General features: G+C 49.8%; 2 protein-coding genes across 5 annotated transcripts; one reads left to right on the forward strand and one right to left on the reverse strand.

Annotated features, from left to right (window-relative positions):
- Nucleotides 1-161: 161 nt before the first annotated feature.
- On the reverse strand, nucleotides 162-8,372 carry Pmpca (peptidase, mitochondrial processing subunit alpha). 2 transcript variants are annotated; one of them, XM_036183912.1, is made up of 13 exons: nucleotides 8,276-8,372; nucleotides 7,377-7,579; nucleotides 6,906-6,985; nucleotides 6,636-6,718; nucleotides 6,168-6,262; nucleotides 5,367-5,467; nucleotides 4,782-5,045; nucleotides 4,455-4,547; nucleotides 4,259-4,377; nucleotides 4,056-4,146; nucleotides 3,841-3,903; nucleotides 1,944-2,088; nucleotides 162-799 (listed from the first exon to the last, which is right to left on the reverse strand). In XM_036183912.1, the coding sequence occupies exons 1-13, from the start codon at nucleotides 8,341-8,343 to the stop codon at nucleotides 630-632; spliced, it is 1,575 nt and encodes a 524-aa protein (XP_036039805.1). In that variant the 5' UTR covers nucleotides 8,344-8,372; the 3' UTR covers nucleotides 162-629. The 2 variants fall into 2 exon arrangements, with proteins under 2 accessions (XP_036039805.1, XP_036039806.1); XM_036183913.1 differs by lacking the exons at nucleotides 7,377-7,579; nucleotides 8,276-8,372 and having other exon boundaries at nucleotides 6,168-6,260; nucleotides 6,906-6,961.
- Nucleotides 8,373-15,758, forward strand: Entr1 (endosome associated trafficking regulator 1). Of its 3 annotated transcripts, XM_036183914.1 has the most exons (10): nucleotides 8,373-8,559; nucleotides 8,648-8,797; nucleotides 9,164-9,232; nucleotides 9,985-10,100; nucleotides 10,342-10,752; nucleotides 11,502-11,575; nucleotides 11,951-12,062; nucleotides 12,410-12,472; nucleotides 12,775-12,914; nucleotides 14,802-15,758. In XM_036183914.1, the coding sequence occupies exons 1-10, from the start codon at nucleotides 8,490-8,492 to the stop codon at nucleotides 14,896-14,898; spliced, it is 1,302 nt and encodes a 433-aa protein (XP_036039807.1). In that variant the 5' UTR covers nucleotides 8,373-8,489; the 3' UTR covers nucleotides 14,899-15,758. The 3 variants fall into 3 exon arrangements, with proteins under 3 accessions (XP_036039807.1, XP_036039808.1, XP_036039809.1); XM_036183915.1 differs by lacking the exon at nucleotides 8,648-8,797; XM_036183916.1 differs by lacking the exons at nucleotides 8,648-8,797; nucleotides 9,164-9,232.
- Nucleotides 15,759-16,186: the final 428 nt, after the last annotated feature.

Genomic DNA, 16,186 nt, shown 5'->3' on the forward strand with positions numbered 1-16,186 from the left:
TATATTGAGTTACAGGTCAGCTAGGGCTAAGACCCCCATCTCAAAAAATGGGGAGCTGTTAAATACCATCAGGCTTGTTCAGAAACTTAGCTTTAAAAATGAGCAGGCCAGGTGCAGTGGCACATGCCTAATCCTAGCACTTGGGAGACAGAGGCAGGAAGAATCTCTTGAGTTTGAGGCCAGCTTGCTGTCTACATACTGAGTTCCAGGCCGGTCAGGGCTATGCTGTGAGATCCAATTTAAAGGAAAAAGATTGAGTATGGCGGTGCCTGAATTCCTAACACTGGGGGAGGCCCTGTGTGTTTTAGTTGCAATGATTTGTCTCCCTGGAGCCCTGGGCTTCTAATCTGACCTCAAGCCTGTGCCTTACTCCCCAGCCTTCCTTGCTCCAGAATTTCTAGTGGCCAGACAGGCACTCAGTAAAGAACACTTGTTAGATGGAGGAAAAGCCACTTGTGTTTGAGAGACACACGGGTACAGTGGCAACAGTAACTTTCATTCATGTTTTCAGTGTCTCACTGTTGGCACTGTTTACAGAGACAGCCATCCTTATGCAGTGTCCACACCAACAATAACATGACACGCACAGAAGCACTCTGCAGCCTGCCCTTAAGGGCCCTCGAGGGACTCTACCGAAAGAGCCGGTATGTCCTGGGCAGGCGCCCATCTCTGCTAGACAGCGCTGCCTGGATGTGCTCATAGGTGGGGAGGTCAGTCAAATCACCCAGGGCGGCCACAGCAGGCTTCCCACGGAGCATCTTGGAAGCAACCCTCTTGATATCTTCTGACTTCACATTGCCTACAACAGAGAGCAAGAGGTGGTGAGGAAGAGCAGAGCCTCCATCTCCATCTCAGGCTGTGTGTGCATGCCACAAAGGCAGGCTGAGGAACCCTGATGTACATCATCACCACCACTGGGGATGGAGGTGGGGGCTGCTGAGGGATCCAGGAAGCTCAGCTGCAGCTGGACTGACCAAGAGTGAGTTGGGGCAAAGTCAGGGTAAGTTTCCATTAGGTAGGAACTACAGTGACTTAAAACTATTTCCACGCTGAGTGGAATGGCGTGCACCTGTAATCCCAGCACTTAGGAGGGAGAGGCAGGAGGATCAGGACCAACACCAGCCTGGGCTACATAAGACCCTGTCTCAAATCCCCTAAGCAGCAACAGCAAAGGTTATTTTCAAACACAAGGGCAGCCACGCAGGGTGATGCACACTCAGAAGGCCGAGCCGGAGGATCTGGAGTTTGAGATCAATGTGAGCTGTGAGACTTCACCAATCCAACAACGAGGGCATAGTCACCCCATCAGGAGGCTCATGCTAGACAGTGGGCTGTCATAAGTCTACTTTATTTTCCAGTCTACAGAAAACACCCAGACTACTTCCCTCAGTGCTGCACCTTCACAGCAGCCATGCACACACAGCCTAGCCTCCAGAAGGGGTCCCAGCATCCACCCTCTAGAACCACAACCAGGTCAGCTCTTTTCTAGCTTCCAGAAGGGGTCCCAGCATCCACCCTCTAGAACCACAACCAGGTCAGCTCATTTCTAGAGAAGACCTGCAGGATTCCAAGCCCAGGCAGATGATGGGTTAGCTGCCCCCACCTACAGTTCTGTACCAAGCTTCAGACCCAATTTCCAGAAAACTGCAGACAAATTAAACACAAGCCATGAAACACATTGCCTGAACCACAGGGCAGAGTCTGCAATGCAGTGTCCAAACCCAGTGGCACCGTTCCACCGCTAGTACCATCTAGTCCCCAGGGCTGAGGAGCCTAGCCTGGTACAGGATGGAGCTGAGAACAGAGCCTGAGTTCTACCCTGGTCTTCCCTGCCAGATTGTTGGAGAAAGCAGAGCTTGTGGTGTGGCAGACAATAGACCCATCTGTCTGTCTGCTCCAGGACAGTCTCAAATAGCCCAACCCAGGCTTTTGTGTGTACTCACGAATGAGCGTGCATAGCTCGTGGGGCAGCTTTCTTGAATGTGTAGCCAACACCTGCCTCCCCACATCCTCGAAGATCACAGGCCTGGACTCCAGGTTCATCATGAGCATGGACATCAGCTGTGTCTTGGCCCGCTCTAGCTCCACCTGAGAGTCAAACGCCACCAGTCACTTAGAGCTGGCTCAAGCTGGCAGAGGGGCTGACCTGAGCATGTCCCAGTAAAAAGGCCTCCATGAGCCCAAAGATGAGCAGAGTGGAGACGCTGTTCCCTGTCTGGTTTCCAGTCTGGTACACCTCCTGGGCATGGAGAAACTGCACTAGAAAGGCCTTTATCACACCCAAGGCAGAGCCATGCCTAATCTCTGCTGCCTGTTTGAATCACAGGAAAGCAACATGCATTAGGAAGCCACACTTGGCTACACAGGACAGCAGGATGCTGATGAAACAAAGGCTCTGGCTGCTCGAGTCCTGAGCACAGGGCTTAGACCACTAGCCCTGGAGCTACTGAGGAGGCAGCAGAATCAACAGCTGAGCCTCTGGCCAGGTGTGGACTTCAAATATGGTACCAAAGAATCAGGACCACCAGGGGAAGATCAAGCTGGGTATGTCAGCACTCACCTGTAAGGCCAGCATTCAGGAAGAGGCGGAGCAGGAGGACTGCCAAGTTTGAGGTCAGCCTGGCTCTCTCACGAATTTGTCTTAAAATAAGTTACTTGTGACTTGCACAATTTCAGGCAAATACTTAATACTGTAAATTTATCTTAAATAGATTTGACGCTAGTGGAAAGCACTTTATCAAGTTATTAGTAGAAATACAGAGCATTAATTTTGGCTGTGCTAGGGGTGGAACCGAGGGCCTTGAGCATACCGAGCAAATTCTCTACCACTGAGCCATACCCCCAGACTTTGGTTTGTTTAATACATTAGCTTAGGCTGGCCTTAAACTCATGACCTCCTGCCTCCACTTCCTGAGAGCTGGAATCACAGGCATGCATTATGCATTACCTTACCTTGCCACTGTGCTCTTAATTTTTTATTTTTATTATTTATTATTTATTTATTTATTTTTGTTTTCCGGGACAGGGTTTCTCTGTAGCTTTGTGACTTTCCTGGAACTTGCTTTGTAGACCAGGCTGGCCTCGAACTCAGAGATCCACCTGCCTCTGCCTCTCGAGTGCTGGGATTACATGCGTGCACCACCACCACCCGGCTGGTTTTCTTTTTCTTTTTTTTTTTTTTTTTTTTTTTTCTGCTTTTAATTTTTAAGCACATTTTAATTTTTTCAACAATGCTGCCCTTTTTCCTTAAAAAGGCAGTATGTGGCATGTGATCACTAAAGGAAACATGCATTATGGAGAAAGAAGGAAAGGAAAGGCAAAATACATGCTCCACCATATCCACTGCACCAGTGCTGTGCAAACCTGTAACTAACACATGTAAAATCACCTTGCTTTTATGAGTTCTGGCCCAGGAAGTAACAAAACTTCCAAATATTAAGATACCAAAAACCTAAAGCTAGGCGTGGTGGCCACACCTTTAATCCCAGCACTCGGGAGGCAGAGGCAAGTGGATCTGAGTTAGAGACCAGCCTGGACTACAGAGTGTTCCAGGACAGCCAGGGCTGCACAAAGAAAACCCATCTCGAAGAAAAACAACAAAAAAAACCTTGGGTTCCAACGTAAAATGGAGCCAAAGAAAGGCCTAGAAAAGACCCCACATTATTGCTCATCTTGTATAATGTAGCATTAACTCATGGCCATTGTATAAGAACCACTGAGAGAGACAGATTGTCCTTGGGGTAGCACTGGGGAGGCTCCACAGTAGAATGGCCCAACCTGTAGCTCCCTCAGATGTGGGACTTAGGTGGATCAGAGTGCAAGGGATGCTCCAGGCCTTACCAAATCTACTGTTCTGCCCATCAAGATAAACTCCTTGGTGATGATTTCCACCATTTCTCGAACCTATAAAGGAGCATGAGATAAGGGTGTGAGCTGAAGCACTGGCCTGCTGACTTCAAGAATACCCCTGCCAGCATCCCCATAGCTGTGGTACTGCTTTGGAGTGTATGTGGAGAAGTGAGGGCTGAGGGCTGTACAGACAGTGCTGCCTTTACCTGTCTTGGGTCTGCACTGGCATGAATGCATAGGAGGCCTGTGTCTTCATAGCTGTGGTGGTAGGAGGTTGCATTGTACATCCAGTGGTGCCTGGGAGGGGATATATTGTGTCTGGGTAAAAGGACAGGATGGCTGGAAGGTGTCAGCACAGTCCATGCACACAGCAGTGTAGGGACACCAGCAGTAGCCCAGCAATACCCACCGATTGAGCACGTTGAGGTAGAGCCTAGAGAACATGCCTTTGCCCGGCCCTCCAGCTGAGAAGGAACCCCCTCCTCCCATCATCATATTCAGCACAGCAAAGGGAATGAAGTCCTCCTCCTGTGGAATGCAGAGGGACAACAGTCAGCCACAGTGCCTTGGCCCTACTGATGCACCCGACCTGTATTGGGACTCACCAGGAAGGAACAGCTCTCTAGTCCCACCATGATGTGTGTGAGCTCAGGAATTGGGGTTGGGCCAAGGCTGACATTGGACATGTCTCTCTCCACCTGTAACCAACCAGACATGTATCAGCAAGACTGGCAAACTTCCACTAAGCAAACAGCCACACTCAACCAGACACCAGGTGACCTCAGCCCTGTCAATTCTTGCCTTAAACAAGGGACATCCTCATACTGTCAGAGTGCTGGATTGTACACTAAGGGGAAGCATACACACATCCATTAAAGCACATATCCAGAGGATACATGGTACAAGTCCTCAGAGTCTTCCTGGTAAGTTACCTTGACAATCCCCCCAGTGTACTGTGCCACTGATCTGTCAACGTCCACAGCCCCAGCAGCTCCCCAGGCAGGCTGAGCTCCCAGGAGGTACTTTCTGGCACATTCCACCAGGTGCTCATGCTCCACTCCCACTCCAGCAAGCACCATACGGTCGGGGGTGTAGTAGTTCTTCAGGTAGGAATGCAGCACTTCTCGGTCAATCTTTGCTATGTTTTCTGCAGGGCAAAACCGGTGCAGGCCCACTGTGTTCTCTCTAAAAGCAGCCTAAGGCAGACAGAAGAGGAATAAAGAAAAGTGAGAAAGAAAACAGCAGATCCCAACGCAACACTCCCCAACATGCTCAAGAGCCACATCTGTGACAAAGTCTGGGCATTATCTATGGTCTGGCTCTCTTTGTTTGAGGGGTGGCACATGCCTATCTTATAGCACTCAGGAAACTGAGGCAGGGAGATTACGAGTTCAAGACCAAACCTGAACAGTATAGCAACTGTCTCAAAAAACAACTAAGAAGCTAAGCCTGTTCTGTAAGCCTCGCCACCTGCAAGGCCAACAGCAGGGAGAAGCATATGTGGGCTCCTATTTTACTTCATGAATCATCTCGGTGAGCAGTGGCTCTGGATCAGGTCTCATGTTCAGGTCCTCAAGTTCAAACTGGACAGCCATCCTTGTCATCTCAATTTCTTCATCTGCAAGAATCCAAATGGGTTTGGTCTGAACCAACAAGGTGAAAGGTAGCACTACACCTGAGCAGCTCGGCCTGGCAGGTGATATAATCACCTCCTAGGGAAAGCCTTAGAGCACCTGTGTATGAAAGGGAGCATGCCAGATGACTATTAGGGACCCCGGCCTCTTGTAGCGCTCTGTTCTGCAGCCCCTTGGACCTGCTCCAAGCTCAGCTGCCTCATCTGCTGTCTGTTCCAAAACACACCTGTGACGACACAAGGTGGGTGTGATGGTGCTTAGGAAACAGACACCAACTGAGTCAGGGTTCTATTCCTCAGCTGGAGATATGAGGCCAGGCTGCTGTGCAAAGGGCAGCTGGAGGGGACCAGCAGCTGTTCCCTCCAAGATCCTCCTAAGAGGAATCTCCAAGTTCTGCTATTTGCAAGACCAGGGAATTATGGAGACCATGCAAGGGAAACTTCTGTAGGCATAGATGACATTGGGTGTTTACACATAGGATGAAAAGCATTTCTCAAACACAATTTCAATAAACCCTTTAATGTGTTTAGAGAGATGTATGAAAGTACTAAGCATTTGTACAACTTGTTTAAACACTGGTGCCACCTCCAATAACTGACACATAAGTGTCTAGCTCCAACAGTGCCCTCCCTCAGTTACAGCCCTTCCAAAACTCCCCGTAAGAACCCAGCCACAGAGCCACACCTGTCAGGCAGGGGTGCAGAACCACGTCAGCCAGCAGGCCCACCACAGTGTCCAAGCCTTTGCTGTCAGCAGACACAGCATACATGGTGGTGTCTCTAGATGGAAATAAGCCACAATGGCAGGTTTATACCAGAGGAACCACAAATGTCCACAGTGAGGCTTTCCATAGATACTGTGGAACCAGACAGAGTTGGTTCTCCCTCTCGCCAGGCTTCCCCAGCTGGTCCAGATCAAGACTGACTTCACGTGGAAACGTGCCCAGCTTCAGACAGCTGTCAGGGGCCTGCTGTCTAGCTTAGCATTCCTCATAGGTCAAGGCCTGGGCAATTACAAGTTCCCAGGATGTCAGGGGAGAAATAGGCATGGCATGCTTTGTATCCTCAGCACTCCATCAGAAGCCTCTCTGATTCGAGGGGCTCCAAGAGGTAGGGCCAAGAATGAAGAGAGCAGTTCCACATGGACACACACCTTGAGGTCTGGCAGTCACAGATACCACCATGCTTTTCCAGCGTAAGCAGAATTTCATCTTTGCTGTCAAATCGAGCAGTAGACTACAAAAATAAGAAAGCTTAAGTAAGCAATCCAAAACCCAAAAAATAGCAAGGAAAGTTTACTTTTGCTTTTAAACACACAAAATTATCTATGTCTTTTATGATTTAGCATCAACTTCACAACTGAATCATTAACTAATACAAGTTCTAAAAAGAGAAAAACTGAAATCATAAAAATTACACTGACCGAAAATGCCAATTTTTCCAAAAAATGAGCAATTCCACTGAGATATTTTGCTTCATATCGTGATCCTGAATTAATAAGAACTGGTAATAAGAAGAAAATTGACAGGTTATATCAGATATTCAAAACATATTTAATCAACAGAAAGGTTTTAAGACCATGGTTGTATCTTGACCAGTCATCATCACATGGGGGCAATGAACACATATTTTATCCTTGGTGATGGTCTTACAGACACACACAAGTTAATGTTTACGGAATCCTATCCTATACACAATGGAAACTTCTAGAATTACAGAAAAGTAAAATAGGGGGAGGGGCATGCCTTACATACCACCTCCAAATATGGCTATTGTTCACATCTTGGATAAGTTTTCAAGATTAACAAGTTTCCCTTGTGAGTAGTCCACGATGGACACAGTAATTACAGCTGTCAAACCAAAGAGCCCACCTCATCATGCCAACAGAACTTACTTCCTACGGTACAGAATTGTCCAAACTTATTTTGAGATGCCACACGAAGCCCATTGTCCAGCGTAGTAACTTTGGTTTCAAACTTTTCCTGTCCATCAACTGTAGCGAAGACAGGCTTGGGCACTCCGGGTAAGGGAGAAGAGAGGGGGATGTTGGGATATGTGGCACCACTGCTGAACCGTCTGTGTGCAGGAGGTCCAAACCTACAACAGAGCAACCAGCCAGTTACTTGCACCAGTGGTACACATGTGAGTGCATGAGAAGTCAACAGGGAAGTCTTCAGTAGAATTTACTCCATGGGCCTCAACAGAATGTGTAAGAGCCATGGAGATCCAGGTTCTGCCATAGGACCTCAGGCAAGCTGGTTCAAATCTTTGGGTCCTTTTTAACAGAAAAATAATTACTTTTTTTTATTTTATGTGTTTGAGCGTTTGCCTGCACTCATGTATGTGCATCATATGCATGTCTGGTGTCCAAGGAGGTCAGAAGAGGGCGCTGGATCCCCTGGAAGTGGAGTTATGAATGCTGTTAGCCATCATGTGGGTGCTGGTAATCAAACCCAGAGGAAACAGTCGGTACTTTCTCTTAACTGCTGATCCATCTCTCCAGCCCCAGGTCTTTGGGTCTTCACTGCCCATTCAGGGCAGCAGTCCGTGTGAAAAACCATTCCCCGCATCTAAGGCCCTGGGCCAGCCCTGCCCCTCAGAGCTCCGCCTTGGGTCTAGAAGACCCCAGCCGGCAGACTCTATCAACCCCTCCAAACAACGTCCAGTCCTGGGGCTCGTTCTCCAGGCCCAACGCGCCTGCGCTCTGCTCCAGGGTTTATTCTCTTCCAGTTCTCTAGGGTGCCTGGTTCCCCCAGTCCCCACTTCTTCCCGACCGGTCGTGCCTCGACTTACCTGGGCCGCGCGCACTGAGCCGCAGAGCCCCGGAGCAACCGCGCGGCCGCCCACACCGCCGTCGCCATCGCGCCGCCGCGCTTCTGCGGTCACTTCCGCTTCCGGCCCCGCCCCGCGGCGTTCGGCGCTGGCTTCCGGCCGGCCGTGCCGGATCGGGCATAGGCTGGCAGCGGCTCGGTGGGCCATGGGGTCGCGGCCGGGCTAGGGCGCGGCGATGTCGGGCTACGCGCGGCGTCCGGGCGCGCCCCCACTATCGAGGACGCGGAGCCTCGTGGTTCCCGACGGTGAGTGGCACACGACTGGGGCCAGGCCGGGTCGGGGGGCGCGGGCGGAGGCGACCCGCGGTGAAGCCGCTCTCGTTGTCGCTTACAGCTCCTGCGTTCTATGAGCGCCGGTCTTGTCTCCCCCAGCTAGACTGTGAGCGCCCCCATGGCGGGGATCTGCACCCCCACCTCTTCGGCTTTCGGCCGACGTTTATGTGCTATGTGCCCAGCCCGGTGCTGGCTTCGGTAGGAGACACAGGTGAGAGTCGGGGCGCCGGCCGCAGTGCGGAGCTGGACCGCGCGGGGAGCCCTCCCCACAGCCCGCCCGCCCGCCCGCCCCAAGGCAGGAAGGTCAGTGCCCGGTGGAGCTTGGAGACCACTTCAGCCCACCGGATTGGGAGAGGCCAGGGGCTGGACCTAGTGGGTCTGCGTTTCATCGGCACCTGCGCCGTGAGCGCGCAGGAGTGTGTAGTTTACTGCGCCCAGCTTCAGGAGACATCCTTTTAGTCCCAGACCAGGGCCAATCAGTGGGAGTCAGGCGGTCTGCGGTCTTCACCTCCCTGGACAAATGCTGCAGTCATAAGGCTTGCTGTGATTACGGTGAGCTGACAATGTCTCTTTGCAGATTTTGGCTATGGAAAGGGGAAATGTACTAAGCAAGGTCCATCGGGAGCCCATGAGACGCGCTTTGGAGGTAGAGTAGCTCAGTGATTCTTCTTGTCCTCTTCCTCCGAAACTGTGCCAGGCATGATCTGGCCATGGACAGTCAATGACAGGGTTTAATGGGTGCACCTGGAGCCCAAAAGATCAGTGGAGATAGAAGTCCAAGGATTAGAGACTGGGTTTGAGGGCAAGATAACCTAAGGTGTCAAGAGGTGCCTGGGAGGTGGAGAATATCATCAAAGGGCCCTGTAGAGTCAGCAGGACACAAGTCACAGGAGCCTACTTGACTCAGGCTGGCACCTGGAAGAGACCCACATAAGTAACTGGAGTGTGGTAGGTGTGGAGAAAGGCAGAGGCTGGTGGTCAACAAGGGTACCTGGAGAAAAGGTCAGAGGAAAGGATGACATGGAGTAGTTCTGGGCACTGGCATCTCAGAAGCTTTGAAGCACCTACAGGAGTAACCTTTAGCCCACACTGAGTGTGTGGAGCAAAGTCAGCCTTAGCCATCTGGAAGATTCACTGGAGAGCTTCAGTGGTAGACCAGTTGCCTGAATGTGTGTGGGGACCCTGGATTTGATCTGTGGCACAGCATTTTTTTTTTAAGGTGGCAAGGGATATCTGGGGGAGGCCAAGGGGTGAGAGCAAGCCAAAGCAGGCCTGTTCGCCACCCTTGTTGGGCAGCTCTCTTGTTCTGTAGCATTCTTTGAGTCACAGTTGAGATGTGATGGAGACACAAGATGTGGTTGGACCCTTTAACAGTCTTTGTGGTGTCCATTATTTCAGGTGACAAACTTGAAGACCTTGAAGAAGCCAATCCGTTTTCCTTCAAAGAGTTTCTGAAAACCAAGAACCTCAGCCTGTCAAAAGAAGACACGACCAACAGTCGAATTTACCCGAAGGTACATCTGGGAAGCTGTCAGTGGTTGCCTTTGATGACGTCTCTTCTAACTTACAGCCTTGGAGACAGACATTTGAGTGTGGGGAGCAAAGCAGGACAGCTGTAGCTGCTGATGGAGAAACTGGGTGGAGCAGCTGCCTGGCCCCTTTGGTAGATGAGATAGGCCTGCTTTGTGCAAGCTGAGCATAAAGAAGGCCGAGCATTGGCTTGCAAGTCGAAATGTTTATCTCCACTGTTTTTAGGAAGCCTCGAGGCACCCACTGGGACTAGACCACAGCTCCCCCGCCTCCCAGCCCGTGGGGTATGGCCTGGAATATCAGCAGCCGTTTTTTGAAGACCCAACAAGAGCCAGCAACCTGGAGGACGATGAGGAAGAAGATGAATGGAATGAAGCCTACTTACCATCTGCTGTGGAGCAGACTCATTCCTCTAGGGCCACAGAGAATTCATCGCCCTGTGGCACCTACCTTTCCTTTTTTTCCAACGCGTCAGAGCTGGCAGGTCCTGAGTCGTTGCCCCCATGGACGCTAAGTGACACTGACTCAAGGGTCTCCCCAGCATCTCCAGCTGGGAGTCCTAACACAGACTTTGCAGCTCATGGAGAGTCCCTGGGAGACAGACACCTTCGGACGCTGCAGATAAGTTACGAAGCAGTAAGTGAGGGCTGTGCAACACTGAACACAGCTGAGCGATGTTCTGGAGAGAAGCTGCAGCCATCTACTTCTTGGGTGGCCTGGGCTTACAGCCAAACACGAGACAGTTACCTGTGTAATTCCTGCTGTAGAATTTCCCTATAGAGGGTCTAGAGATACTGCTCAGTAGTAGCATTTCTCCTAGCACTTGGGAGGGCCTGGGTCCTGAAAAAGAAGAAAGAAAATGCCATTTCTGCATGGGGAACTCTCCCCTTGGGTGGTTTTGGTTGTGCTGTTAGTATAGCAGGCTGGGAAGTACTGTGGTAACCTCAGAGACAGGCAGGCGTGAGCTAGAATAAATCAATGGACTGCTGGAAGTGTTGGCCTGGGGACATCCTGCTGAATGTCCTACATGAAGGTTTTAAAACTAGTCACCTAGAAACATTCGAGTCTGTTGCCACAGTCATCTTCTCTATAAGGGTGGAGGGTGGGGTATTTAAGTACACAGCTGTCGTTCTAGCGCTTGAAAAGTGAAGGTTCAAGGCCACCCTTTGGTATATAGAAACAAGTTAGAGGGCAACCTGGTTGTAGGAGATGCTGCCCCAGAAAGATATTTCATGAGCAAATGGGATGTGTCTCTATACTTCAGCCCTGCATCAAATGCAAGGTTCTGGGTTCTACCTCCAGACCAACCAAAGAAAATACTTCAGAACAGAAGTATGTTCCACAGTAGTGTGGGTGTCTAATGAGGATTTTTTCTTTCTCTACAGCTGAAAGATGAAAATTCTAAGCTCAGAAGAAAGCTAAATGAGGTTCAGAGCTTCTCTGAAACTCAAACAGAAATGTATGTAAACTTGTAGTTAGGCATCACCTTACAAACCTCTACTATTCAGAGAACCTGGTTCCAAGGGATGAGGTACCTAGCTGCTTGTCATCCATAAACCTTAAAGCAGCAAACACACTTTTTGTGTTCTGTTTTAATCTTTGTGAGCAACAGACACAAGCCAGCTGAACTTTGCTTGGTTGGCAGAGCTTGAGAAAATGGTATCTGTACCTTCCACTGGGAATATGGAACACAATGGCTGGAGGTCCTTGCTGCCTGAGGGAGTTGCTCCATCATGGGCTCTAGTGGGTTTCTCCAGTTAATCAGGCTAAAGTGCTATTGGAAGCATCCTTGCCAGTGGCCTGGAGAACTCAGTTAAGTGTTTCCTTTACTGAGGGTGAGGACGCTTGAGCGAAAGTTGGAAGCGAAGATGATCAAGGAGGAGAGCGACTTCCATGACCTGGAGTCGGTGGTCCAGCAAGTCGAACAGAACCTCGAACTAATGACCGTACGGAGGGGCTCTGCTCTGGGGTAGTGGGCAGGGGACAAGAAGCTGCTGAGACAGGGCACTTGCTGCTGTTGCCAGAGTCCACAGCTGGACCCTGAGTCTCTCACCATGCTGAGTTCTGTGGTAGGCCAGCATACCCTGATACTGTAAACAGGTTGTGTCTTGGGGTGGGTGGTCCCCAGTGCTGTTGGTGAGCAGAGGCAGAGCCCAGGTCCTAAGGGATGGGTGTCCATGGGCAGAGTAACCAGGAAGGGAGGTTATGTAGTTGATTGCTATCTGTGGAGCTAAGTGTTCTGTACTGACATAGCCTAAGTGATGTGTATTGTGTTTATTTTGGGGGGCCACAGAAACGGGCTGTGAAAGCAGAAAATCATGTCATGAAGCTGAAACAGGAAATAAATTTGCTCCAGGTAAGTAGAGAGAAGGGTTTAACTGTTTTTTCCTTTGTAAAGTCCCATAGATGTGAGTTCAGGAAAGAAACAAATTGTGAGCCAGGCATGGTGATGTTTGCTTATAATCCCAACATTCAGCAGGCTGAGGCAAAAGAATAGTCGTAAGTTTAAGGCCAGCCTGAGCTACAGGGCACGAAGCATCTGTTGTGAGTCAATCAGGGCTGGGCTCAGCCCCATGTGCAAGTCTGTGCCTCTTCAGTAGGATGCAGTGGTTTTCCTCTGGATTGCCTTGTAACGCTAACTTCTCACCCTCTTTCTAGGCACAGCTGTCCAACTTCAAGCGAGAGAATGAAGCCCTCCGGTCAGGCCAGGGTGCTAGCCTTACAGTGGTGAAGCAAAACACCGATGTGGCCTTGCAGAACCTCCATGTTGTCATGAACAGTGCACACGCATCCATAAAGTGAGTCCCTGGTTGGCCTGGCTGCCAGATGTTCTAGCTCTACAGTCTGACTAGACCAGCAAGGGGAGTGTGCTAAGTGATCTGGCTAACCTGCTAGCTTACACTGTAGGCAGTCAAGCAGGGTTAGTCTTTTGTTTTTGTTTTTTTTGTTTTTGTTTTTTGGGGTTTTTTTTGTTGTTGTTGTTGTTTTGTTTTTCCAGAGCTGAGGACCAAACCCAGGGCCTTGCGCTTGCTAGGCAAGCACTCTACCACTGAGCTAAATCCCCAACCCCTAGTCTTTTGTTTTTGAGACAGGGTCTTACCATGTAGCTTCTGACTGGCCTAGAACTATGTAGACCTGGCTGGCCTTGAACTCACAGAGAGCTGTCTGCCTCTGCTTTAGAGTGCTAGGATTACAGGCGTGCACCACCATGCCAGGCTTGTTTTTGAGATCATTTTGAGACAGAGTCTCACTATGTAGCCCTGGCTGCTCTGGAACTATGTGTAGACCACACTGGCCTCAGACTAACAGAGATCTCCTGCTTCTATATGTCAAGTTCTGAGACAAAAGGTATACATTATCACGTCCAAATTTAGGATTTGTTTTGTTTTGTTTTGTTTTTTTCAAGACATGGTTTCTCTGTGTAGCTTTGTGCCTTTCCTGGAACTCACTCTGTAGCCCAGGCTGGCCTCGAACTCACAGAGATCCGCCTGGCTCTGCCTCCCGAGTGCTGGGATTAAAGGTGTGTGCCACCACCACCCTGCTAGGGTTCTGGGTTTTTGTTTGTTTTTTTTTTTCTGTTGTTTGTGTTTTGTTTTGTTTTGTTTTTTTTAATTATTATTTTTATTTTGGTTTTTCGAGCCAGTGTTTCTCTGTGTAGCCCTGGCTGACCTGCAACTCTGTAGACCAGGCTGACCTCAAGCTCAGAGATCTGCCTGCCTCTGCCTCCTAAGTGCTGAGATTAAAGGCATGGGCCACCACTGCCATGCAGGATTTTTATTTTTTATTTTGTATAGTGTTCTGTCTGCATGAATGCTTACAGGCCAGAAGAGGGCACCAGATCTCATTACAGATGACTGTGAGCCACAATGTGGTTGCTGGGAATTGAACTCAGGACCTCTAGAAGAGCAGCCAGCTCTTTTAAACGCTGAAACATCTCTCCAGCAGGATTTTTATTTTTTAAAATTTATTTGTATTGCATGTACCTTTGTGTTTTGCCTGCATGTATGTCTGTGTAAAGGCTTCGGATCCCCTGAAACTGGAATTGCAGGCAGTTATGAGCTGCCTTGTGAGTACTGAGAACTGAACCCCAGAGAACCTTCTCACCTGGGAGATGCGGGTGCATGATACCACCACTTGACTCCAGCTCCTTTACCTACAGACCCTGCAGCTCTGAATAAAGGGGATGATGTAACTTCCCCCTTATTCAGAAGACTGCACAGTGAGCATACTGTGCACTAGTCAGTTGATGGTGATGAAACACTCCCAAGGCTGCAGCCTGCACACCTGTCAAAATGTTGTCATCTGACACATGAAAGCACAGCAGTCCCCCTGGGAGTTCCCCTCATGGCTAGGAACGTGGCTTGCAGTGACCGCTGCCCACACCATTGAGAGTACTGCTCCACTGCCTTGCCTTAGGCAAAGAGCAAAATTCAGAATCAGTTTCTACTGAACTTGTCTGCTTCCCTGCCACCATCTGTCCCTGCCTTCCGAGCTCTACTGCTAGACCCAGGGTAGCTGGCCAATGCACAAGGATGTGGGCCTGAGGACAGCCACACGAAGTCCAGTGTACCAAGCCTTGGTTGAGCTGAGGAACTTTCTCTCTGGGCTGGGACTCTTTCCTTTAGGTCTGTCGCTGGCTGCTTTTGCACAGCTAGAGTAATGGCCCTGGTATCTGTCTGTTTCAGGCAGCTGGTGTCTGGAGCAGAGACCCTGAACCTTGTTGCTGAAATCCTCAAGTCCATCGACAGAATCACTGAAGTTAAGGATGAGGCGGACTCTTGAGAACCACTGGCTGCCACCACTTCCCACCACCTCTGCATCACCGTCACCACCATGTCTTCCAGTGTGCCCCAACTGTGCAGTCTTCCCCAGAGCATTTCACAGCCTAAGCGGTGTTACCGTAGACCACCTGCAGGATGGGCTCCTTTCCACCAGCTGCACCTAATAGTTTACAAAGTCCCACTGTTGATAGACTCACTGATTTACTGGAAGGCATTTTATAAAATCCAGCAATTTTCAGAATTCACTAAAGCTGCAAATAGCACTTTTGTAAGAAGCTTCTTCCACTATCCTCTCAAATTCAGCTGTAGGATAAACTCAGGCTCAGCCTCAACTTTGTTAAGCTGAACACTAAGTGAGCCAGTGTGGAAGTGAGCAGCCTGTACAGGGACTTGTGCCTTTTTTCTGTCATTCAGTGCCTCACTGGCTGACGGTTGACGCTGTAGCCTTCACGGGGTGGCCCCCAGTCAGCCTCAGCAAGGCAGCACCACTGGGCAGATAGTGTCCTCCCACCAGAGTCACAGATGTCCTCATTGCAAAGCTTTGTAAACTCACTGCTGTGAGCCTTTAGCTTTGCAAAGCCATTTGGGGCTGTCAGTTTTGATGCATGTTATGTGTCAATGAGCCTTTTGCACAGTGCAGTTCAGACTGAAATTTAAAGGGTACATACACCCTGGGGAGTCAACACCAGGTCTCTGGGCTGTCTGACAGATTTTTCAAGGACACGCAAGGCATAATCAGCACCCTGTGATGTGCTGAGGGGTGGGGGTTTGGGGACCATTTTCCTATAGATTTTTTTAATTTTCCTTTTCCCCTCCTGTTCAGATCGACAGCTTCCTTGTCTAAATAAATCCTGAAGATCATTTGTCCTGCCTTGTCATTCTGGCTTAGTCAAGGGATTCATGCTGGAGAGCCAGCCCTGCTCATTTAACCTCAAGGTCCGCATCTCCAGAGGGGGTTCTGTGTCATTGCTGGCTTATCAGAGCCCCAGGTTCTTGACCACTGGAGTCAAGCGTATTACAAGAGTCACTACATTGTCAGTATGACTGGGTGAGCCACATCTTTACTGCACATGTTGAGGCTGGGTGAATGGAAGCCTAGCATCAGATCTTCAGACAAGACACTAAACTACTGGGTCCTTTAGCTCAGCTACAAGGAAAGCTGCAATTTTCTAGAAGCTATGATGTAGCGTCCCCCACCCCCACTATTGGTGTTAGTGACTCAGCAGAGTTCAAGGTGGAGGGACAGGGAGACCAGGCTAGTATCCCGTTTGCCCACAGGGCTTGAGGCA

Source organism: Onychomys torridus, chromosome 4 (genome assembly GCF_903995425.1).
Source record: "Onychomys torridus chromosome 4, mOncTor1.1, whole genome shotgun sequence".
NCBI classification, from domain to species: domain Eukaryota; kingdom Metazoa; phylum Chordata; class Mammalia; order Rodentia; family Cricetidae; genus Onychomys; species Onychomys torridus.